At 41.9% G+C, this 25,982-nt stretch overlaps 1 protein-coding gene across 4 annotated transcripts in view; it reads right to left on the reverse strand.

Annotated features, from left to right (window-relative positions):
• The window catches only part of LOC140715125 (VPS10 domain-containing receptor SorCS1-like), a 1,248,501-nt gene that overhangs the window by 87,203 nt on the left and 1,135,316 nt on the right, over positions 1 to 25,982 (reverse strand). For all 4 annotated transcript variants that reach the window (XR_012096067.1, XM_073026870.1, XM_073026869.1 and 1 more), the window contains exons 17-18: positions 20,943 to 21,056; positions 7,575 to 7,746 (exon numbers count right to left, since the gene is read on the reverse strand). Coding sequence is in view for 3 of the 4 variants with exons in the window: in XM_073026870.1 (XP_072882971.1) it covers positions 7,575 to 7,746; positions 20,943 to 21,056 (286 nt within the window). In the remaining variant the exon portion in view is untranslated. The remainder of the gene's footprint in view (positions 1 to 7,574; positions 7,747 to 20,942; positions 21,057 to 25,982) is intronic.

Below are 25,982 nucleotides of genomic sequence, written 5' to 3' on the forward strand. Positions count from 1 at the left end.
GGAAATTAATAAACAGTTGACGTTTCAGGCTGAGACCCTTCTTCAGGACTTTCCATATGTCTCGGATTTCTTTGAACAGGGATTGTTTTGCTAGGCCAGGTACAAATGGCAGGATCAGCAGTCTGGTGAATCCAATTGACCAGAATTAGGAAACCAATGGAAGATGGTCTATTGGATTCTGCGAAGATATATTAAGAAAATTTATTAGGAACATGGATGAAAGAAAATTAGAAGTCTTTGTGGATGATCTTAGAGTGAGTTGCAATGTCAGCACAGTATCATGGCCCAAGGGCCTGTATTGTGCTGTCCTAGTTTACTTTCTATGCTCTAAAATATGCTTTAGATATGTTGGTTGAAGGATACCTCCCATATTGTCGGAAATAGTGCAACATCCACCTGAAAGTGCAGACGGGGTCTTGGTCTGAGATTAACTGAAAGATGGACTCAGAGAGTACAGCACTGCATGGAAATTCCAGTGCACATTTAATGCTCAGTTCTTTGGGGTAGGACTGGAATTCACAATCTTCAGATGCAGAGGTAAGGGTGAGACAGACATGACATATTAGAGACATGACTAAGGCATTCCCTGCTGTAGAATGAAACTATGTTAAAACTTTAATACTGTCACTGGAATCATTAATAGTATTTCAGCTGCGCTGAGAAGCCTAATTGTAGATTCCTGCTGCCATTCACTACACGCTGTGAGTGGCAGTGAACCTACAAAATAAAATACAGCAGTCTTCTGGAGCACCAGAATTTTACATTATAAATCAGAGCGTACCAGAAATATCATAGATCTTGGTGTGTAAATTATATTATAAAACTTCTTGGTGTTTACTTTTATGTCCTTCAAAGCTCTAAACCACTCAGTCTCTCCACTTTTCTTAAAGGAGGTATTTAAAATCTGCCTCTTTAATCATCTTGTCCTGAAAAACCCTAAACTGCTTGGCCTCTCCACTTTTCTTTGAGACATTATTGAGCATCTCCTCCTTTGGCCATCTTCCTAAAATCCCCGTTCATTAATATTCCTCTCATTTGGAATACAGGCTCAGCTGACTGGCCAAAATTAATGCCCTGTCCCTTTGTGCCCAGGGAGGGGTAGCACCTCTAGTGAAGGGGCTTGTCATATCCATTCTGGGGCAGCTCACTCACTTTTGGTCCCCACCAGACACTCACCTGCCATCTGTGGCTCCAAGCAACTGTTTGCATGCCACAGTGGCTACACCCCAGTACACTGGTTTGGCAGGCAGACTAAATCAGGTGAGGGTAGCTGGCAGCCTCATACCCTGGTGAGGGGGTACTAATGGTCATATGTATGTGCATACGTGTGTGCAACTGTAAGCGTACATGTGTGTGTAACATGGAATAACAGTACAGCACCGTCACGACTTCAGTGTTGCGACTGACTGACAGAGTTTTTTGGATTACTGATTTAATTCCCTAATGCAATTTCAGTTCACCTTCTTTAAGAAGTAACACAGAAGTATAACATCTCCAGTGAACCAGATGCTGCCTGACTTGCTGAGTTCCTCCAGCATTTTGCGTTTGTTACTCAAGATTTCCAAAAGGTACAGAATTTCTTGCATTTGTGGTGCAGAGACAGGTGGGCAGAAAGTGAAACATCAAGATTTTTTGAAAAATCATATTGTAGATTATAGGAGTATTATTGTACTTGGATTGTGTCCAGATACATCACATTTTATAGTTTTGATGTTCAATCAGATACTTGTCAGCTCTAACAAGGGAACACTGAACTGGTAAAATATTCAGCTCAGAAGAGTGTTCACTTAATAGGCCGAGGATAGCATACCTGATCTCTCTTTCTGTCAATGTATCAATCAAAAATTTCACTCTATTTCCTTTAATGAAAAGGCATACTGCACATCGAAGAACTAAATTATTAAGTTGCTCACCCTTTTACCATATTCATTTTTGCGAATGAGTCTGCATCTTAAGTGTTTCCTTTAGTTCACTCTTTATAGCTCTCTGACTTGGCGGAGGATGACTGAGATGGATCAAAACTCTGGCATCACTGAAGGAGGGTGTAAGGGTAGATGACAGAACCAGCTGCAGCCCATTTCTTCAGTTGCCCAGTGTGAGTGGTAGGGAGCTGCTATTTGGGGATAGGTGCTAGCCATGGAGTGTTACTCTGTTGAGAACTCTTTTGTTTCAGAGTCAGAGACTGTGAGATCAAGTCTTACTCTTGAGGCATGTGTACAAAAGTCTGGAACAACCCTTAAGTGCAACAATGGGATGGGGCAGGGTGTGGTGGGGAGGAGCAATGGGCATGTTAATATTCAGAGGAATTGTTAAACTGAAGCCCTGTCTGCTCTCCGGACTCGATGTAAATGACACCACAGCACTACGCAGAAGAAAGTGACTGACAGTGTGTTGTAGCTTGTAGTTTTGATATTCTCAATCCACAATCTCAACTCTGCACTAAATGGGGTCCAGTGTAGCATTCCCACTGTCTAAAGTTGAGAGAACAAGTAGATTGGGCCTATACGCTGTTAGGGTTAATGTTAGGGTTAATTCGAGACCGCCATTACAGGTCAGGAGTGGCTCACGTAATGAGAGGGAGGGGGGGGAGCGAAACTGGGGACCCCGCTACACCGAAACTACCAGTGTCACGCGATTCAGTAAACAAAAGAAACAGGTAACTCGTGAGCATATGGCTGCGGGCCAATAAGATGGACACAAGTGCCCGATATTACCTAATATGTAGCGGGGGGTTGTGCTGGGGGGAAAAGGGATATAAATAAGAGCAGATTGTAAGGGGAAGTGGGAATGCGCCTTCTCCAGCGACTCCGTCGATTCGCTGTGCCAGTTACGAATTCTGCAATAAACCCAAGTTTTGTAATATTCCGGTGTTGGTTGTCTCTCTTCCTAAATGAACACAGGGCAGAATTTCAAGCCCAACATTTGGTGACCCCGACGTGGGGAGGGAGAGACAACACAGGCTGGCGGGTCCGACAGCAGACAACTTGCGGCCGCAAGCTCGACTAAGGTCAGGAAGTGCCTGTTATATCGAAGACTTCCACTAGATAGTTAAATCACTGAGTTAGATCTTGTCTGCTGACGGATCCTCACCAACCCCAAATTACCCTGGGAGAGATCATTCCCGGTGCAGAATCGTGACTGGTAAGTACTAACTCTTATCTGTTTTTAGGAAGATCCTCCGCCCGTGGAAAAGTCTTCTGAGTGAGGGTACCCGCTGCCCACGAAGGGCATAAAAGTCTCAGGAGTGAGGAGGAGCAGAGAAAAGTGTCGCGGTACACCGTAGTACACAGGGATACTGACGGCGCCTACCTTAGACTGGTTGTTAAGAGGAGAAATCTCCCAAGCGAAGGTCAGGTTTTGAAAGGCGACCGTCCCACATTTGATCCTCTCTGTGTACTAGGGAGCCATGGAGCACTTCAATTTCGAGTTACCGAAACTCAGACATTTGTGTGTTGAGTAACAGAGTATATGAGAGTTTTTAGAAATATGGTAAAATTGATAACTGTGCGAGTTCAATAATCTAACAGTGAGCAGCCGCAGGGGTCGGACACCATCAAGGTAGGAGTGGAAGTGTTCCTCCGAGGCCCGGGGAAGCTCACCTGGAACGGAAAACGGTGGCATGGTCCATACCCTGTCACCGAGGTCTCCAACAGGGCATTAAAAGGTAAGAAGGGAGGGGGACAATAACTGGCATCATTTTCTACTGGCTAAATAAGACCTCTGGCAAGTGGGTAGTGTTTCTGGGACAGTCGGCTCTAGGACTGTCTATTTCAATTGCTATCTTTATTACGTGTGGTTGTTGTTGCGGGACTATAGATCGAGCCTTGACCGGAAAGGATGGACATCCACCGGCGTACCAGGCACCCTTGTTCCCGGTGGAAGGGGAGGACACGGCCCTCCCGGAAAGCGGACGCGCTATGGGAGGACACGGACTGAAATGGACCATGGCAAGGGGGGGATTGTGAATTTGTTTTTGAATAAGTTTTCTGAAATGTTGCATGCTACTTGTAAAAATTGCGGATGTTTAGGGAACCCCTACCCATATTTTGTGACCCTAGGTCGGACAAATCAGGATAAGCAAATAGGGAGGACACGCCAAAGAGTGCCGGGGGACGCTCACCTCCCTGCCTGATCCCGGCAGCCGCGGAAAAGCTTGTAAGGGGTGTGGCCTCTGGGAGGCCAAGGGAGGGAGTGTTAGGGTTAATGTTAGGGTTAATTCGAGACTGCCATTACAGGTCAGGAGTGGCTCACGTAATGAGAGGGAGGGGGGGAGCGAAACTGGGGACCCCGCTACACCGAAACTACCAGTGTCACGCGATTCAGTAAACAAAAGAAACAGGTAACTCGTGAGCATATGGCTGCGGGCCAATAAGATGGACACAAGTGCCCGATATTACCTAATATGTAGCGGGGGGTTGTGCTGGGGGGAAAAGGGATATAAATAAGAGCAGATTGTAAGGGGAAGTGGGAACGCGCCTTCTCCAGCGACTCCGTCGATTCGCTGTGCCAGTTATGAATTCTGCAATAAACCCAAGTTTTGTAATATTCCGGTGTTGGTTGTCTCTCTTCCTAAACGAACACAGGGCAGAATTTCAAGCCCAACAACGCTCTGAGTTTTAAGTAAGAGAGGAAATTTATTGAAACAAAACCTTGCGTCAGATTGATAGAGTGGATGTTGTGAGCATGTTTTCACTTGTGAAGGAATCCAGTCGCTGAGGGGTTACTCTGTGATGAGGATGGTGGGAGGAGGACGTGGTCAAGAACTACAGCTTGAAATAGGATGGAAATTATTCTTCAGAAGGTTGTTAATATTGGAATTCACAATCCTAGACAATTGTGGGTGAAGCACAAACAAGTATATTCAAGGCTAAGCTGGACATATGTTTAGAACATAGAAGAGTACAGCACAGGTACAGGCCATTCAGCCCATGATATTGTGCTGAACCAGCTAAAAAGCAAATCAAAAACATCCAAATGCTAATCCTTCTTACCTACACCATGTCCATATCCTTCCATCTTCCTTACATCCGTGTGCATATCCAAATGTCTCTTAAAATTCTCTAATGTATTTGCTTTCTCTAATGTATCAACATACCAGGCAGTGCATTCCAGGCATGCACAACTCTATGAGTAAAATACTTACCCCTCGCATCCCCCTTGAACCTACTTTCTCTCACCTTCAATGCATGCCCTCTGGTATTAGACATTTCAACCCTGGCAAACAGATACACCCTATCTACTCTAACCATGCCTCTCATAATCTTATAAACCGCTATCACATCACCCTTCAGCCTCTGAAACTCCAAAGAAAACAACCCAAGTTTATCCAGCCTTTCATGATAGCACATGCCCTCTAAACCAGGAATCCTGGTAAACCTCTTCTGCATCCTCTCCAACACCTCAACATCCTTCCTATATTGGGGTAACTAGAACTGTAAGCAATACTCCAGATGTGACTAACTAGAGAGTTAAAAGGTTGCAACATAACAGCATCGATAGAAAAGAGTACAGTTGACATTTCAGGCAGAGACCCTTCAGCAGGACTCCATAAGCATTCCGGAAACTTTCTTAACCACTCTATTGAGCTAGGGAGCTATAAACTTGGATCCCAAGATCTCTCTGCTGAGCAACGCTGTTTAGGTCCTTACCCATAACAGAGTAGTGTCTCGTTACATTTGCCCTACCAAAGTGCCAAACCCCTCATTTATCTGGGTTAAACTCCATTTGCCATTCCTCTGCCCATATCCACAACTGATATATACCACACTGTATTCTTTGCCAGTATTCCACACTATCCACAGCTCCACCGATCTTGGTATCATCTGCAAATTTACTAACCCACCCATCTTCACTTTCATCCAGGTCATTTATATACATCACAAAGAGGAGGGGTCCCAGCACAGATCCCTGTGGAAATTACAGATTTCTAGCTTGACTTACTCCCTTCAACCACTACCCTGTCTTTTATGTGCAAACCAGTTCTGAATCCAAATTGCCAATTCACTGCAGACCCCATGCATCTTAATTTTCAGGTTTAGCCTACCATGAGAGACTTTATCAAACACCTTATTAAAATCCATGTAGACAGCATTCACTGCCCTACCCTCATCAATCTCTCTCGTCAACTTGTCAAAAACTCAACCATGTTGGTAAGACATGACTTGCCCTGCACAAAGCCATGCTGACTCTTCCTAATTAGGGCATGGGTTTCCAAATATTCATATATCATATCCCTAAGAATTTTCTCCTGCAATTTCCCTACAACTGACATGAGACCCAGTTCTCAGGATTTTCCCTTGTTCCCTTCTTAAATAGAGGTACAACATTAGCCACTCACCAGTCCTCTGGAACCTCGCCTGTGCCTGGAGAGGACACGGAGATACTGATCAAGGCCCCAACAATCTGGCCCCTCGCCTCTTTCAAAAACCTGGGGTAAATCCAATCAGGCCCTGGGGACATCCATTTTAATACTCATTAGGAGGCCCAACACTTTCTCCTCCTTGACCACTAAACACCCTAATTATTTATACACTCAGCACTGATCTCCTGGTCCTCCACATCCTTTTCCTGGGAAATACTGAAGCAAAATACGCATTAAGTACTTCACTCATATCTCTGCATCCAAGCAAGTTTCCCCCCTTTATCATTGAATGGTCCCATCATCTCCCTAGTTATTCTTTTTCTCCTGATGTATGTTGTGAATGCTTCGGTTTTCAACTTAATCCTATTTGCCAAGGACTTTTCATGTCCCCACCTGGCTTTGTTAATTCCTTTCTTTAGGTCTTCCTTACACTGCTCATTTGCTTCATTTGATCCTAACTTCTGAAGCCTTGCATAATTTTCCCATTTCTTCTTGACTAAATTCATCACCTCGATAGACATTCAAGGTTCTATTACCTTTCCATCCACATCCTTCCTTCTCATTAGACTGTCAATATATTGATTTAGGAAACCTTTCTGGATACACTTAACAAATTCTGCCCCATCTACACACTTTGCACTAAGAAGTTTATAATAGGAAATTTGAAATACCCCAAGACAACAACCCTATTATTTTTATACATTTCCTTAGTTTGATTACATATCTGTTTTTCAATGTCCTGGTGATGTGTAGTATGATCCCATCAATGTGATTGAATTCTTCTTATTCCTGAGTTCTACACAAATGGACTCAGTGTCTGACTCCTCCACTATGTCTCCTTTGAGTGCAGCCGTGATATTCTCCTCGATTGTTAGTACAACGCTCCCGCCCTCTTTTACCTCCTGCTCTACCTTTTCTAAGAGAGTTTAGGGGAATCCTAGGTTATAGGGAAGAGACAGGAAAGTGGAAATGGAACAATGGTCCTATTGAATGGCTCAAAGGATCAATAAATCTTGCTTTGACCAAAGGATTTGTTTCCATGCTGTATGACTCTATGACTGATTCTTGCTCCTATTTCTTATATTCTTAGGCTCTTTGCAGTGCCTGTGAAGGGCTTGGCTTTGACCTTCAGCTAACAATATATTGTTGTTCCATCACAGATGTGACTAAAACTACTCACATTGATTGGAAGTACTGCCTCAGGATGACTCACCTCTTCCAGGTGGGCAATGAAGGTGACGTTCTGTTGTGACATCGTGACTAGCCTTCCGTCGCTGGTGACGAGGTGCAGACCCCGTGGAGGTCGGCTAGAGCACTGATGCTGCTTGGCTGTGTACTGATCCCAGACACCATCAGTGCAATTATTGGCACCGACCTTCCGGTACCTGCATACAGTTAAAACCACATCAAATGAGACTCCTAATAGTGCCATGCACAGTTGTGATTTAAGAGAAAGATTTTAAAGAGAAAGATTTTAAAGAGAAACATTAGTTGTTACATGTACATTGAAACATACAGTGAAAGGCATTGTTTGAACGAATGACCAACAGGGTCCAACGATTGTGCAGCACGTAAGTGTGGCCACACTTCTGGCTCCAACCTAGCATGCCCGTAACCAACACAGCATGATTAAATTGGATGTTTAAGACATGAGGATCTTATTGCAGTGATCAGTTGTCTGAATAACAATCCAAAAGGAACATAAATCTCACATCTACAATAGAAGAGAGTGGGAATTAGAAAATGTCTTGCACTAAGTGACCAGTACATGGCTGAAAGATTATAGATGGAAGCTATAAGGATATACATTGTATCAAAAGGATAGGTAGGAGAGCAGAGGGTGCAGTGTTGCTCTGTTGGTATAAAATGAAATCAAATCATTAGAAAGAGATGACATAGGGTTAGAAGGTGTTGAATCATTGTGGATAGAGATAAGGAACTGCAAGGGTAAAAAGACCCTGATGGGAGTTGTATACAGACCCCCAAACAGTAGTTACAATGGGAGATAGAAAATGCATGTCAATAGGACCATGCTACAATAGTCATGGGGGACTTCAATATGTAGGTAGTTTGGGAAAATCAGATTGGTGCTGGATCACAGGAGAGGGAATTTCTAACGTGCCTATGAGATGGCTTTTGAGAGTAGTTCGTGGTTGAGCCAAGTACAGGATCAGTGATTCTGGATTGGGTTTTGTGCAATGAATGGGAATTGATTAGAGAGCTTAAGGTAAAAGAACCCTTAAGTGTAAGAGATCGTAATATCACCAAATTCACCCTGAAATTTGGGAAGGAGAAACTGAAGTCAGATGTATTAGTATTACAGTGGAGTAAAGGGAATTCCAGAGGCATGAGAGAGGAGCTGGCCAGAAGTGATTGGAAAAGAACCCTGACAGGGATGACAGAAGAGCAGCAATGGCTGGAATGCCTGGAAGCAATTTGGAAGGCATAGAGGAAGAAGTATTCTAAAGGAAAAATGATACAACCGTGTCTAACAAGAGAAGTCAAAACCAATGTAAAAGCCTAAGAGAGGACATATCATATAACAAAAATTAGTGGGAAGTTAGAGGATTGTGAAGCTTATAAAACCAACAGAAGGCAACTAAAGAAGTAATTAAGAAGTTAAAGATGAAATACGAAAATATGCTAACCAGTAATATTAAAGAGGATACCTTATTTTCATCAGACACATAAAGTGTAAAAGAGAGGGGAGAGTTGCCATTGGACTGCTGGAAAATTATGCTGAAGGATTACTAATGGGCAACAAGGTAATGACGGACGAACTGAAACAATATTTTGCATTGGTCTTCACTGTGGAAGACAGTGGCAGTATGGTGGAAGTTCCAGGTGTCAGGGGGCATGAGTGTGTGAAGTTACCATTCATAGAGGGAAGGCTCTTGGGAAACTTAAAGTTCTGAAGGTAGATAAGTCACCTGAACCAGATGGTGTACACCCCAGAGTTCTGAAAGAGGTGCAGGAAGAGATCAAGGAGGTACTAGTAATGATCTTTCAAAAATCACAGATCCTGGAATGGTTCTGGAAGACTGGAAAATTGCAAATTGTAAAAAGAAAGGAGAGAGGCAGAAGAAAGAAAACTATAGGCCACAAAGTACACTGCAGATGCTGTGGTCAAATCAACACGTACAAACAAGCTGGATGAACTCAGCAGGTTGGGCAGCATCTGTTGAAACGAGCAGTCAACGGATGCTGCCCGACCTGCTGAGTTCATCCAGCTTGTTTGTACGTGTTGATGAAGCTATAGGCCAGTTAGTCTGACCTCACTGGTTGGGAAGATGTTGGAATTGATTATTAAGGATAAGATCTCAGCATACTTGGCAGCACATAATAAAATAGGGCATAGTCAGCACAGTTTCTTCAAAGGAAAATCTTGCCTGACAAATCTGTTGGAATTCTTTGAAGAAGTACCAAGCAGGACAGACAAAGGAGAATTGACTGATATTGTGTACTTGGATTTTCAGAACGCCTTTGACAAGGTGCCCCACAAGGCTGCTTAACAAGCTATGAACCCATGGTATTACAGGAAAGATTCTAGCAAGGATAAAGAGTGGCTGATTGTCTGGAGATAAAAAGTGGGAATAAAGGGAGCCTTTTCTGGCTGGTTACCAGTGACTAATGGTGTTCCAAAGGGTCTGCGTTGGGACCGATTCTTTTTACATTATATGTCAATGATTTGGATGATGGACTTGGTGGCTGTGTTGCAAAATGTGCAGATGATATGTAGATAGAGGGGCAACTAGTTTTGAGGAAATAGAGAGGCTACAGAAGGATTTAGACAGATTAGGAGAATGGGCAAAGAAATGGAAGATGGAGTAAAGTGTCGGGAAGTGGATGGACATGCACTTTGCTAGAAGAAATAAAGGGGTTGACTATTATCTAAATAGAGAGAAAATACTAAAACTGAGGTACAAAGGGACTTGGAAGTCCTTGCACAGGATTCCCTGAAGGCTAATTTTCAGGTTGAGTCTGTGGTGAGGAAGACAAATGTAATGTTAGTATTCATTTCAAGAGAACTAGAATATAAAAGCAAAGATGTAATACGGAGACTCTATAAAGCACTGGTGAGGCCTCACTTGGGAGTATTGTGAGCAGTTTTGGGTCCCCTTATATTAGAAAGGATGTGATGAAACTGGAGAGGGTTCAAAGGAGGTTCACAAAAATTATTCCAGGATTGAATGGCTTGTCATATGAAGAGCATTTGATGGCTCTGGCCCTGTATTCACTAGAATTTACAAGGATGAGGTGTGACCTAATTGAAACCCATCGAGTAGTGAAAGGCCTTGATAGAGTGGGTGTGGAGAAGATGTTTCCCATGATGGGAGAGTCCTAGGCTACATCCACACTAGACCGGATAATTTTGAAAACGCCGGTTTCGCGTAAAAGCAATAGGCGTCCACACTATGCATTTTAAAAAATACCTCTATCCACATTGAAACGGAGATTTCGGCGAACCTCCTCCTGCTGCACATGCGCAGGACACATCTACCGAAAACAAGACATGTTTGGTGTAGAATCTCACCGTAAAAGTGCACGTTTGTGTAGTTACAGACTAGAAAAACTTAAAACAACGGACAGCTGTTGGCTTTCGCGCAGGAGAACTTAAAAGTAAAAAAAAACCAAATACTGGAGCGTACGGAGGCAACCGACAGGGAGTTCATGGACAGATTGACCCGGCTGACGACGAACATTGAAAAACTGACTAACTCTGTTGCATTAATAAAGCCCCTTGTTAAATGTGTAAAACATGTCTGCATCAGTGTTATCTTGTATTTCCATACAATGTTACATTAGGCTGTTACACATCTATTGTCAGAGAAGTACTTGCATAAATAGGTAAACCACCTTCATACAAGCAAGGACAGAAAACAGGGCAAAGTGAGTATACTTATTTATTCAGTAAGTTATGGGTCAAAGTATTTGGTGAGTACATTTCTAACTCTTCTGGTGTCAGCTTTGTTGCCATCTGTTCTGAAATTGCTAGATTGCGTTCAAGAAAACAATGAAATGGCGCGCTGCCGTCTGACAGCGTTTTCAGAAGTCTCCAGTTACCTTGTCCACATTGATCCGGCCAATCCAGTGTTTTCAAAAATACACACTTTGGAGAGCGTTTCTGAAAAGCTCCGGTTTCGGGGGACGAAAACGCCGTTTTAATGTGGATGAAGGGTAAAAATGAAGAGAAAAAGCTTCAGTTACGGATTTATCTGGTGTAGTGTGGACGTAGCCTAAGCCCAGAGGACACAGCCTCAGAATAAAGGGGTGTCCTTTTAAAATGGCGATGAGGAGAAATAGCTTTAGCCAGAGAGTGGAGATTCTGTGGAATTCTGTGCTGCAGGCAGCTGTGGAGACCAAGCTTTTATGCATACTTAAGGTAAAGGTTGATAGATTCTTGATAAGTCAGGGCATGAAGGGTTACGGGGAGAAAGCAGGAGATTGGGATTGAGAGGAAAATTGGATCAGCCATGATGAAATGATGATGCAGATGTGGTTGGCCAAATAGCCTAATTTTGCTCCTATATCTTATGCTCTTATGGAATAATACCATTAGATTCTATCCTGCTGCGTAACCTGGAAATGGATTTCAGAATTGGAGTACATAGTTCTTTGACCATATTTCATGTAAGCAGCTCAGGTTAATTTCTATCTCTTAATTCCAATCTTGTCAATCAAGGAGAAGTTACATAAATACTTAATGGGAAAGGTATAGAAAGTTATACCATAAGATTGGACAGATTGTGTTAGGAAAGACATGTGGAGCATGAATACCAATATGAACGTTTGGACAAAATGGCCTGTTTCCCATTTGTCTCTTGTGCAACGTGATCCCCTATTTCCGTGTTGGAAGTCAAATGATGGATGCATGTCAAAAGCCCATCGAGAGGAATGGAAATCCAGCCAACTTAAATTCAGGGATTTGAAGTTATAAAACATGGCAACGATTGGAAATGACCCCATATACTGGGAATTTTGTGGATTTCATGGTGGAAATTTGAGATTGCTACCAATACTAAGAGCATACAATGATAACCTGAGACATACTGGAAATCTGGAGTTGATTAAATGTTGTTAACCTGGGATCATATTCTCACCCTAAATAATTATTCTCTGCAAATGCATTTGTTTTTCAAACCCCGTCTCCTTCACAAGAAGTTTGTAAAAAAGACAGCAAGAAGGAACTTGTCATTGAAGAGAAAGTCTACCTTCATCCAACAACTTGAACATCCTCCGATACTTGTAGGTGAAAGGAAGATAACAGTGATGGAGATTAAAGGACAATTATCTAAATGTTCCTTGTATTGACAATTTGCAACACAAGGCATTTTAAATTACCAATAATGATTAAACTGTTCTTGTCTTTATAAATGAAATAAAATCAATCTGATTTCACTAGATGTGTTAATTACTTTAAACTTATGACAACTTTACTGTGAACAAGTGGGATTCTGCCAAATGCATCAAGCTGAGTGAAATGTTTGGTTTAGTTTTGCATAGTCCTCTCTGTTTCCAAAATCTTTATACAGCATTTGTGGGTCTTATTTAATGCAGAGTGCCATCTCTCTGGCAAGGAACGGCACTGTTTCAGCAAAGAGTTTAATATAGATGCAATATTTATCCCCACTGGTGAAGTGTAGTCATTTGAATATGATATTGCAAAGCTCTGTGGCAGTGGGAATAGTGCTGTTGTATTAAGACAATAAGACCATAAAACATAGGAGCAGAATTAGGCCATTTGCTCCACTGAGTCTACTTCACCATTCAACCATGTCTCATTTATTTTTCCTCTGAACTCCATTCTCCTGGAACCTTTGACTAATCAAGAACCCACCAACCTCTATTTCGCAGATACTCAACGACTCTCCTCCACTGCCATCTGTGGCAATGAATTCCACAGATTCTCCATCTTTTGTCAAAAGGAATTCCTCTTCATCTCTCTTCTAACGGCACACCCTTCTTTTCTGAGGCTGTGTCCTACAGTCTTAGACTCGCCCACTACAGGAACCATTCTCCCTACACCCACTCTTTACAGGCTATTCAATATTCAATAGGTTTCAATGAGATCCTCACTCTTTGTTATAAACTCCAACAACGTAAAGTCATCAAATGCTCCTCATATGTTAACTCTTTTATCCCCAACATCATTTTCAAGAACCTTCTCTGAACCCTCTGCAATGCCAGCATACATTGCTTTGATAAAGGGCTGAAAACTGCTAACAATACTCCAGGTGTGGTCTGACCAGTGTCTTATAAAGTCACAGCACTACATCCTTACTCTCTTATTCTAGTCCTTTCAAAATGAATGCTAACATTGCATTTGAATTCCTTACCTCTGACTCATCCTGTAAGTTATCCTTTTTCATGTACTAGGGCTCCCAAATCCCTTTGCACCTCTGATTTTTTTCTCCCTGCTTAGAAAATAGTCTATGCCTTTATTCCTTCCACCAAGGTACATGACCAAACCGGTGCAAACTCTGCTAGCCTTCCTCGCTGTCCACTACTCCCCCAATCTTAAAGTCACCACAAATTTGCTGATCCAGTTTACTATATTATCATCCAGATCATTGATATACTAGATGGCAAACAACAATGGGTCCAGTACTGATCCTTACAGTACTTCACTAGTCACAGGCCTCCAGTTAGAGAGGCAACCATTTACTACCACTCTTTCGCTTCTGCCACAAAGCCAATATCTAATCCAGTTTACTACCTCATCTTTAATGCTATGTGGCTGAACCTTCCTGACCAAACTCCCATGCAGGACCTTGTCAAATGCCTTGTTAAAGTCCATGTAGACAACATCCACGGTCTTGCCTTCATCAATTTTCTTGGTTATTTCCTCAAAAATCTCTATAATATTGGCTAGACATGACCTACCATGCATGAAGCCATGCTGACTATCCTTAATCAGTCAATGTTACCCAAATACTTATATATTCAGTCTTTTAGAATGCTTTCCAATAATTTTCCCACCACTGTCAGGCACATTGGCATATACGCAAATTCCTGGTTTATTTTTAGAACCTTTCTTGAACAGCAGACCAACACTGGCTATCCTCCAATACTCTGTTAGCTCACCTATCACTAAGGATAGAAACTTAGAAAACCTACAGCACAATACACAAAACTGTGCCGAACATGTCCTTACATGAGAAATCACCTAGGTTTACCCATAGCCCTCTATTTTTCTGAACTCCATATACCTGTCCAGGAGTCTCATAAAAGACCTTATTGTATCTGCCTCCACTACCGTCACCGGCAGCCCATTCCACGCACTCACCACTCTCTGTGTAAAAAACTTACCTCTGATATCTCTTCTGTACCTACTTCTAAGCAACTTAAAACTGTGCCCTCTCATGTTAGCCACTTCAGCCCTGGGAAAAAGCCTCTGACTATCCACACAATCAATGCCTCTCATCAGCTAATACACCTCTATCAGGTCACCTCTCATCCTCCATCGCTCCAAGGAGAAAAGGCCGAGTTCACTCAACCTATTCTCATAAGGCATGCTCCCCAATCCAGACAACATCCTTGTCAATCTCCTCTGCACCCTTTCTATAGTTTCCACATCCTTCCTGTTGTGAGGCGACCAGAACTGAGCACGGTACTCCAAGTGGGGTCTGACCAGGGTGCTATATATCCGCAACATTACCTCTCGGCTCCTAAACTCAATCCCATGATTGATGAAGGCCAATGCACCGTATGCTTTCTTAACCACAGAGTCAACCTGTGCAGCAGCTTTGAGTGTCCTTTGGACTCAGACCCCAAGATCCCTCTGATCCTCCACACTGCCAAGAGTCCTACCATTAATACTACATTCTGCCATCATATTTGACCTACCAAAATGAACTACCTCACGCTTATCTGGGTTAAACTCCATCTGCCACTTCTCAGCCAGTTTTGCATCCTATCAATGTCTCACTGTAAATTCTGACAGCCCTCCACACTATCCACAACACCTCCAAACTTTGCGTCATCAGCAAATTTACCAAACCATCCTTCCACTTCTTCATCCAGGTCATTTAAAAAAATCACCAAGGGTAGGGGTCCCAGAACAGATCCCTGAGGCACACCACTGGCGACCGACCTCCATGCAGAATATGATCCGTCTACAACCACACTTTGCCTTCTGTGGGCAAGCCAGTTCTGGATCCACAAAGCAATTTCCCCTTGGATCCCATGTCTCCTTACTTTCTCAATAAGCCTTGAATGCGGTACCTTGTCAAATGCCTTGCTGAAATCCATATACACAACATTTACTGCTCTACCATCATAAATGTGTTTAGTCACATCCTCAAAAAATTCAACAGGCTCGTAAGGCATGACCAGCCTTTCACAAAGCCATGCTGACTATTCCTAATCATATTATATTCTTCAAATGTTCATAAGTCCTGCCTCTCTGGATCTTCTCCATCAGCTTATCAATCACTGACGTAAGACTCACTGGTCTATAATTTCCTGGGCTATCTCTACTCCCTTCCTTGAATAGTGGAACAACATCCGCAACCCTCCAATCCTCTGGAACCACTCCCGTCCCTATTGATGATGCAAAGATCATCGCCAGAGGCTCAGCAATCTCCACCCTTGTCTCCCACAATATCCTGGGTTACATCTAGTCCGGTTCCGGTGACTTATCCATCTTGATGCTTTCCAAAACTCCTGCACATCCTCTTTCTTAATCTCTACATGCTCAAGCTTTTTAGTCCATTGTAAGTCATCCCTATAATCGCCGAGATCCTTTTCCATAGTGAATACTAAAGCAAAGTACTCATTAAGTACCTCTGCTATCTCCCCTGGTTCCATACACACTTTTCCACTGTCACACTTGATAGGTCCTATTCTCTCTCATCTTATCCTCTTCCTCTTCACATAACTGTAGAATGCCTTGGGTTTTCCTTAATCCTGTCCACCAAGGCCTTCTCATAGCCCCTTCTGGCTCTCCTAATTTCTTTCTTGAGCTTCTTCCTGCTAGCCTTATAATCTTCTAGATCTCTATCATTACTTTTTTTTTAAACCTTACAAATGCTCTTCTTTTCTCCTTGACTAGATTTACAACAGTCTTTGTACACCACGGTTCCTATATCCTATCATCCCTTCTGTCTCATTGGGTTGTATCTATGCAGAACTCCATGCAAATATCCCCTGAACATTTGCCACATTTCTTCCAAGCATTTCTCTGAGAACATCTCTTTCCAATTTATGCTTCCAAGTTCCTGCCTGATAGTTTCATATTTCCCCTTACTCCAATTAAATGCTTTCCTAACTTGTCTGTTCCTGTCCCTCTCTAATGCTATGGTAAAAGAGACAGTGTTGTGATCACTATCTCCAAAATGCTCTCCCACTGAGAGAACTGACACCTGACCAGGTTCACTTCCCAATACCAGATCAAGTACAGCCTCTCCTCTTGTAGGCTTATCTACATATTGTGTCAAGAAACTTTCTTGAACACACCTAACAAACTCTACCCCATCTAAACCCTTTGCTCTAGGGACATGCCAATTGATATTTGGAAGATTAAGATCTCCCATCATGATAACTCTGTTATTATTACACCTTTCCAGAATCGGTCTCCCTATCTGCTCCTTAATGTTCCTGTTACTATTGGGTGGTCTATAAGAAGCACCTAGTAGAGTTTTTGACCCCTTCCTGTTCCTAACTTCCACCCATCAGCAAGGATGATGTAAATATTTCTGCTAGGGCCCAGAGAATTTCTGAGGGAACACCTTATCAGCCCCAGGGGATTTATCCACCCTAATTTGCCTCAGAACAGTGAACACTTCCTCCTCTGTGACCTGTGTAGGATCCATGAAGTGGACATACCGCTTCACTTCTATAGACTCTGTGTCCTTCTCCTGAGTAAATACAGATGCAAAAAAAAATATTTCATATCCTCCTTCTTTCTCACATTCTGATTCTGATTCTGACATGGACTAGCATTCTGATCTCCCGGAGAAGCAATTTTGGCCCTTGCAATCCTTTTGCACTTAAGATATTTGAAAAATCCCTTAGGATTCTCCTTCACTTTGTCTGCTAGAACAACCTCATGCCTTCTTTTAGCACTCCTGATTTCTTTCTTAAGTGTTCTTTTTCATTTCTTATACTCCATAAGCACCTCTAATTTTTCTTCACCAGGGCTTCAATATCTCTTAAAACCAAGATTTCCAACACCTGTTCTATTTGCCTTTTATTCTGACAGGCACGTACAAGCTTTGTACTCTCAAAGTTTCACTTTCAAAGGCCTTCCACTTACTAAATACATTTTTGCAACCAAACAGCCTGCCCCAGTCCACACCTGTTAGTCAAGATGTGTGATTTTAAAATCACCTACTATAACAACCTTATGTTTCTTACAACAGTCTGCAATCTCTCTACAAATTTGTTCCTCGAAATCTCTCAAACTGTTGGTGGTCTGTAATGTAGCCCCATTAACGTGGTCATATCTTTCTTATTTCTCAGTTCCACCCGTAACACCTCATTGGATGAGTTCTCCAGCCTGTTCTACTGAGTACCGCCGTGACATTTTTCCTGACTAGTAATACCACCCCTCCTCCTTTAATCCCTTCTGCTCTGTCACATCTAAAAGAACAAAACCCTGGAACACGTCCAGGTGTTTATCCGGCCTGTGCTCATCTGCCTTTCCTATGATACTTCTTGCATTGAAATATTTGCAGTTTAGGACATTTGTTGCACCAAGTTCAACCTTTTGCCTGAGGTCTTAACAACGTTTGTCTCCACAACCTCTCCACTGACTCTTCTAGCACTCCCACTGAGGAGCATTAGCAAACCTTCCCACTAGGAGATTAGTCCCCCTCCAGTTTAGGTGCAACCATCTCTTCTGTACCTACCCTGGAAGAGAGTTCAATAATCTTATGCCCTACATCAAATCCTACACCAACTCCTTAGCCACATGTTAAACTGTATAATCTTCCTAATCCTGGCTTCACTAACATGTGGCATGAATAGATGAATAAAGAGTGGATTGATATTTGCAATTTTCCAGTCCTCCAGAACCATTCTAGAATCTAGTGATTGTAGGAAAATGATTCTACGATCTCTTCATCTACATCTTTCAGAACTCTGGGATGCAGTCCTACTTACTAGTCCTGGTGTTATACTTACCTTCAGTTTTTTCAGCTTCCCAAGCACCTTCTCCTTGGTAATAGTAACTGCACTTACGCTGCCCTCTGACACTTTAAAATTTTTGGCATACTGCTAGTGTCTTCCACAGTGAAGCCTGACACAAAATACTTATTGAGTTCATCCGCCATCTCTCTGTCCTCCATTACTACGTCCTCAGCGTTATTTTCCTGCACTCTTAAATCCATTCTTGCCTGTCCTTTACTCTTAATATATTTGATAAAAAAACTTTTCTATCTGTCCTATATTTTTGGCTAGTTTACTTTCCTGTTTCATCTTCTCTCTCTCAACAGCGTTTTTAGTTGCCTTCTAGTATTGTTTTTAAAACTTTCCAATCCTCTATTTTCCCACTAATTTTTGCTATATTATATGCCCTATCTTTTCCTTTTATGCTGTCTACCATTTCCCCTGTCAGCCACAGTTGTCTCATCAAGCTTTTAGAATACCTCTTCATTTTGGGGTTGTACCTATCCAGTGCCATCCGAGTTGCTCTCGGAAACGCTTTCCATTGCTGTTGTGCTATCATCCCTGCTAGTGTTCCCTTCCAAACAACTATGGCCAGCTCCTCTATCATCCTTTTTCTCTACTCCACACATCTGACTTTATTTTCTGCTTCTCAAACTGCAGGGTGAATTCTATCATATTATGATCATTGTCTCCTAAGATTTCCTTTGTCTTAATCTTCATCTTCTTTTGTCTTCCTAATCAAATGTGCTTCATTACACAACATCCAATCCAGATTTGCCTTTCCTCTATTGGGCACAAGCACAAGCTGCTCTAAAATGCCATCTCATAGACATTCCCTATCTTAGGATATAGCACCAATCAGATTTCCTCTGTCTACCTGCATATTGAAATCCCCCATCACTATTGTAATATTGCCCTTATTACATAGATGCTTTTTCCATCTCCCATTGTAATTTGTAACCCACACCCTGGTTATTATTCTGAGGGTTGCATATAACCCCCATCGAGGTCATTTTACCCTTGCAGTTTCTTAACTCTACCCACAAGAATTCTACATTTTCTAATCCCATCTCACCTCTTCCAAAGGATTTGATTTAATTTTTAATCAAACAGTTTTCAATCAGTTTCAGTGAACCCCCCCCCCCCCCGCCCCCGTTCTTCAGAAGTCCAGTGTGTACTGGCTCAAAGCCATCAAATGCTTTGCATACATTAATCTTTTCATTTCCTCAGTCATTCTTATGAACCTCCTCTGGACCCACTCCAATACTAGCACACACTTTCTTAGATAAGGGGCCCCTTCTCACAGTACCCCAGTACTTACAACACAACAATATACTGGAGCAAGGATCACTGGAAAGAATTTGGCCTAGGTTTTGTCATTTTCTTTGGCTTCTGTAAATTTTGCCCTGAACTGACAGAGAGAAGCCATTTCACCAATGCTTTGAATATTCTTGTGCTTCAATCCCAGTTGAGAAGGAACAGTTTACTACTCAGGGAGATCTGTCAGCAGATAAAGCTGGCATTTAATAAAGTTTATCCAGGGTGTCTTCAGTCTGAGTGCCAGGATAACAGAACCAGAGGAGGATAGCAGTTTGTTAATGCAAGAGTAATCCACGTATCTGAAGCAGCAAATACTTTTAAAGCCAGTAAATCTCAGAATTAAAAGCTAATGATGATTATGACCAGACTCCCTTAAAAACCTATTAGTTCTCTGAAATCCTATGAGGGTGAAAATTTAATTGGTTTGTCTGGTCTGTGACTTCATATTCATGGCAAGCTGGTTGAACCTGAAGGGTCCAAGGAAGCCAGTTATATCAAACTGCCAAACATGCTGGGAGTATAGATTGCATCACAGTAAATTAGGTCACAAACTTGGAAACAGTGAGGACGGTGTGAATCCAAACCAGACACTTTCCTCAGCACATCCAGGCTGCAGTGAAGCTTTGTACAGCCATCGCAAAGGCTCTTTGCAGAAGGACCACAGTCTAGGCAACCGGAGGGGCCAAGTCAGATAGGGAAGCCCCTCAAACAATGAAATGGTGTCTCTCCCCAGGGGCCCACATGAGTGGAAAAGGTTCTAAGGTTTAAAAAGGTGTTAATATTTTTAATATATTAGCATATGACACTCAGAATATTTTAAAATATATTGTTTTATTACAAATAAAAGTTTATTTTTGAAATAAAAAGAAGTATCTCCACCAAACAGTAGCTGGCTTACCAAGGGCATTGACAATGGGCTTTGAATATGGACCTTAGCAACAATTTCTAACCCCCATAAGTAAGTTTGTATATTGATCTCAGAGAATGTGGCAATGCCTTGGTTTGCTGAATTTTCCTGTTCCTCCATGGAGAGTAAAACTGGAATGGGTTCCCCCTGGTCTCTGTGAACATGAAGGAGATGATTTGAAGTGTTCTGACCATCTATGTCAAAACGCTAGCAAAGGAATTAGAGTCTCTGCAGCATACTCACCCTGTGCTGTTGAGGTAGCTCTGTCCCATACTGCAGTCCTTGGTCATGAAGGATGGGTTGTACCAGAAGGCCGGTAAGCACCTCCCATCAGAGTGACGCTCATAGCCAAAATCACTATTGAAGAACGAAGAGGAGAGAGAAGAAGAGGATACACAGAGAGAAAATGATGACATTTATATTAACACCTTTCCAAGTATATTCTTTGAAAATCCATCGATATTGGCAAGAAAATACAGGTCAGATTGCAATTTGAAATGGTGGCAGATTGAATTTAATCCTGTCAAGTGCAAGGTGATTATGTTTTGCAGAACTAAATATGGTTCGGAATTATACATTAAATGCTAAGATGTTAAGCAATGTACCGAGGGACCTTAGGGTTCAAGTCCATAGCTCCCTGAAATTGGCAACACAAGTAGTTAGGTAGGTAAAGAATGCACATGGCATCTTGCCTTCATATGATCCAGCTCACTCCGTTCTCTGTATATTCATGTATCTACCCCAAACACTCTTCAATGCCACTATCGTATCTCTTTCCACTACCACCATTCTCTGTTTAAAACTACTTGCCTCACACATCTCCTTTGAACTCTCCCCTTCTTACTTTAAATGCACTTCTTTTAGGGCATGTGAGAATGGAGGAATGTGAAGCAGCTGGTTTAATACTGAAACCAGCTTAAAGTAAAATGTCTAAATAAAGGGAGCAGAACACCTAAAACCTCTCAGTCCAGGTTAAGTGTACAACACTGAGAACAGAACAGGTGAGGGGGGTCTGTATTGAAGTTGGGAGTAAGTGAATACAAGGCCACTGCCATCATAGACCACCATGTGGGCTTAATAATGACACAAAATTCTTACGTCCTGATGCAACGCGCACTGCCAGGCTCCAATTCTTTGTCATAAGATTCTTGAACAGATCACTCTGAATGGTAAAGATGATCTGTTGATAATCTCTTATCACTAGAGCTCTTGGACTTTAGTTGTCCACATTTACTATACTTTCTCTTTTTGTACTACCTCAATGTACTTATGTACAGAATGAGCTGTCTGGATGGTATGCAAAAATATCCTTTTCACTGTATCATGGTACTTTTGACAATAATCAACCAATTACAGCAGCAACACAAAATTAGATAAAACCAGCTGCTTTTTTAGTGAAAAAATGGGAATCTGCTGTTGGTTTTTTAAAAACTTTTTCTCTTCTGTTTTGGTTTGAAAATTCCCAGCTGTACTCAAATGTTGTGAATTAGCTTGAAATGAAGTACAGCATTTTCCATTGGATCTTCAAAAAGATTTTTAAAAACTTCACTTTGTGGGTGTCAAATCAATCAGCTATATTAGAGGTGCAGTAAAGCATCTGTCCTGTTTACCTTGAGTAAGGATTAACAGTGACCTAGAGTTGATTGGACAATACCAGCACTCTCTTGCTTGACTTCCCTTGCTCAGCTAGAATTTGGTTGCCACACACTGACTCACACAAAATCAGTTCATCCAAATAATTGATGTTTTAACTTCTAAAAGAAAAGAAAAATCATTTGCATTTTAGCACTCTGAAATTCAAATACAAAATGTCGGCATACTCAGACTCTGTGGAGGAGAATCTGAGGTAACATTTCAGGTTATTCACCTTTCACAAAAGTGTTAGAAAATATTAGAACAGAAACATAAGTTGATAGGATGGTTAAGAAGGTGTATGGTATGTTGGCTTTCGTTAGTCAGGGGACTGAATTCAACAGCCGTGAGATAATGTTGCAGCTCTGTCGAAGTCTAGTTAGACAAACTCGGAGAATGTTGAGTTCTGGTTGCCTCATTATAGGAAGGACGTGGAAGCTTTAGAGAGGATGCAGAGAATTATGTATTTTACTTGTTTAGAGATACAGCACAGAACAGGTCCTCTGGCACCACCCAGCAACCCACCTATTTAATACCAGCCCAATCACAGGACAACTTACAATGGCCAAATAACCTACTAACCAGTAGATCTTTGGCCTGTGGGAGGATACCGGGATAGCTGGAGGAAACCCATGGAGGAAATGGGCAGAACTTACAAACTCCTTACAGATGACTCCGAAATTGAACTCCAAACTGTGGAATGCCCCAAACTTTTTTATAACGTTACATTAACTGCTACACTACTATAGTGCCTAAGTGCCACACACATTTATTAGGATGCTGCTGCCTGTTTTAGAGAACATGTCTTATGAGGATAGGTTGAGCAAGCTTGGGTTTTCTCTTTGGAGCAAATGAGAATGAGAAACAACTTGATAGAGGAGTACAAGATGGTAAGAGGCACTGGTAAGGTAGAAAACCAGAGACTATTTCCCTGGGCAGGATTGTATAATGTGAGAAAGCATAATTTTAAAGTGATTGGAGGAAATACAGAAGGTGTTCTTTTACACAGAAGGTGCAGTTGCGTGGAATGTGCAGCCAGTGGAGGTAATAGAGGCAGAAACATTAGGACATCTAACAGACTCTTAGACAGGTACATAAGTGAAAGAAAAATGGAGGGCCATGTGAAGGGATGGAAGGGTTAGATTGATCTGAGAGTAGGTTAAAAGGTTGCCACAAAATCGTGAGCCAAAGGGCTTATACTGTGCTGTATTGTTCTACTGTATGTTCTAAATAAAATGAACGGGGCAGATGAGAGACAGCTTTGGTAAAGCTTAGGAGAATGTGAATAATAGAAAAGTAAATGACACTATTATGATTTTGAAGCTTGTATTTTTTAATCCTTCCATGGCATCACTCCTCCCTACGTCTGTAATATCCTTAAGCTCCACAATATCAGCTTTCCTCTGATACTCAGCTCTTGATCTTGCCTGAATTTAATCATTCGTCATTTAACTATTAGCAGCCTTACAGCTAATCTCCAGCCCTGATCTTTTGAATTCCCTTCTAAAACCTCCCTAATTCACCTTTTAAATTAAGATTTTTAAAGTCTGCCTGTTTTTCACACCCTAAGGGAGGAGGCAGTCAGCGCAGGATTGCTCTGTGGCCATTCCACTCACTAACAGTGATACCCCCTTGGATACTGTTGAAAAGGATGTTCTTTCTGTCGTTGTGAGAAAGCCTCTCTGTGAGTTGAACTTATTGGATGACCATTGAATCAGAGAGAGATACATCGCGAGAAAAAAAGACCATTCAGCTCACTGGGCATGTGCTGAATATCTGGCACCCATTTTCCCACTATCCTATGCTAACCCATTTATGCTCCAACATTCCCATCAACTGCTCCAAGATTCTACCACTGGCTTACACACTCAGGGTAATAATATTGGAACTAACCAACCTGCGTAAGTCTGGGATATGAGCAGTAACCAGAGCACTCAAAGAAAACCCACAAGGTTACAGGGAGAATGTGCAAACTCCACACAAATACCATCGAAGGTCAGCATTCACAGAGTCCTAGAGCCCTACAGTGCAGGAACAGGCCCTTCTGTTCATCTAGTGTATGCCAGCCTAGTCCCACCGACCCACATCTGGACCATAACTCTCCACTCCCCTCCCGTCCATGTACCAATCCAATGTTGCAGTTGAACCTACATCCACACTACCTCAGGTAGCTCATTCCAATCACACCAACCTCTGAGTTCCTCCCTCAGGTACCTCTTAAATAATTCACTCTTAACTCATGACCGCTGGTTGTAGTCCCAAGCAGTTTTAGAAAACGCCTGCTGGTATTTACCCTGTCCATACCCCTCAACATTTTGTACACCTGTATCAAATCTCCTCTCAAACTTCTATTTTGAATCCGAACCTATTCAACTGTTCCCTATAACTTAGGTACTCAAATCCCAACATCGTCCTTGTAAACTTTATCTAAACTTTTTCAGTCTTATTGATATCCTTCCTGTAGATAAGTGACCAGAACTGCTCATAATATTATAAAATTCAGCCAGGGTCACTGGGAATGTGAAGCAGTAGCACTATTAGATGCAAAAAAATGTCACACTCAGTCATCACTGCGGATATCATTAAAAGACTGAACAGATTTCACAATTGACGGAGCACTGCACTCATTAGCTGTCACTCTTTAGCTGGTAGTGTTGCCATGGAGAGTAGTTTTAATTAAACTGTTAAACCAAAGCATTCAATCAAACAAGCACTCTAAAGGCCAATGGAATATTCTAGAGGAAGGATTGTGTTGAAAGCACATCACATGACTGAGATCAAACCAATCTTGTCAATGACGAAACTACCAACAAATGCTTTCAAACTTACATGATAAAAACCACTTGAAAAGCCAAGAGGTAAAAAAAGCATGTTTCAACTCCAGTATTATAAAGAATGGCTTATATGTCAATGAGAGATAACATATTTAAATATGCTTCGACATCAGCTAGGCTCCAGCTTGACATTATCAGCTAAATGATGAAATTCCTGAGCTTTTAAACTACAGAGAGATGCACATTTCACTCATCTTCCCTGAACAGGTTCAGCTGAAAGCCAAGCTGCCTGGAGTCCAAACAGATAACAGCATTCCAATAAACTTTACTAAACTCATCCTATTTTGTCAACTCCCTCTCATTTTTTTTATATATTATACTGAGCTATTGGAATACATTAGCTTGAGTCTAACAGGTAACATAAATATCAGTCTTTCTCTCACAGGACAAGTACATATTGAACCAGGAGCAACAGGGTAAAAATCTCTTCTGGCCACAAGACATTTTTCCCTGGAACATACAAGAATGAGGAGAGATTTGATAAAGTACACAGATGTATGAAGGTGTAGAAAGGGTACATGGAAGCAGGCTTTTTCCATTGATGTTGGGTGGGACCAGAGCTAAAGGCCATAGGTTAAACGTGAAAGGTGAAATATTTAAAGGGAACCTGGGAAGAACTTCTTCACTCAGAGGGTGATGTAAGTCTGGAACAAGCTGCCAATGGAAGTGGTGGATGCAGGCTCAATTGTAACATTTCAGAGAAGTTTGAATAACTACATGGACGGGAAGGGTATGGAGGGCTATGGTCCAGGTGCATGTCAATAGGACCAGGCAGAATAACACCTTGGCGTGGACCAGATGGATTGAAAGGCCAATT

This window comes from Hemitrygon akajei, chromosome 23 (genome assembly GCF_048418815.1).
Source record: "Hemitrygon akajei chromosome 23, sHemAka1.3, whole genome shotgun sequence".
NCBI lineage: Eukaryota > Metazoa > Chordata > Chondrichthyes > Myliobatiformes > Dasyatidae > Hemitrygon > Hemitrygon akajei.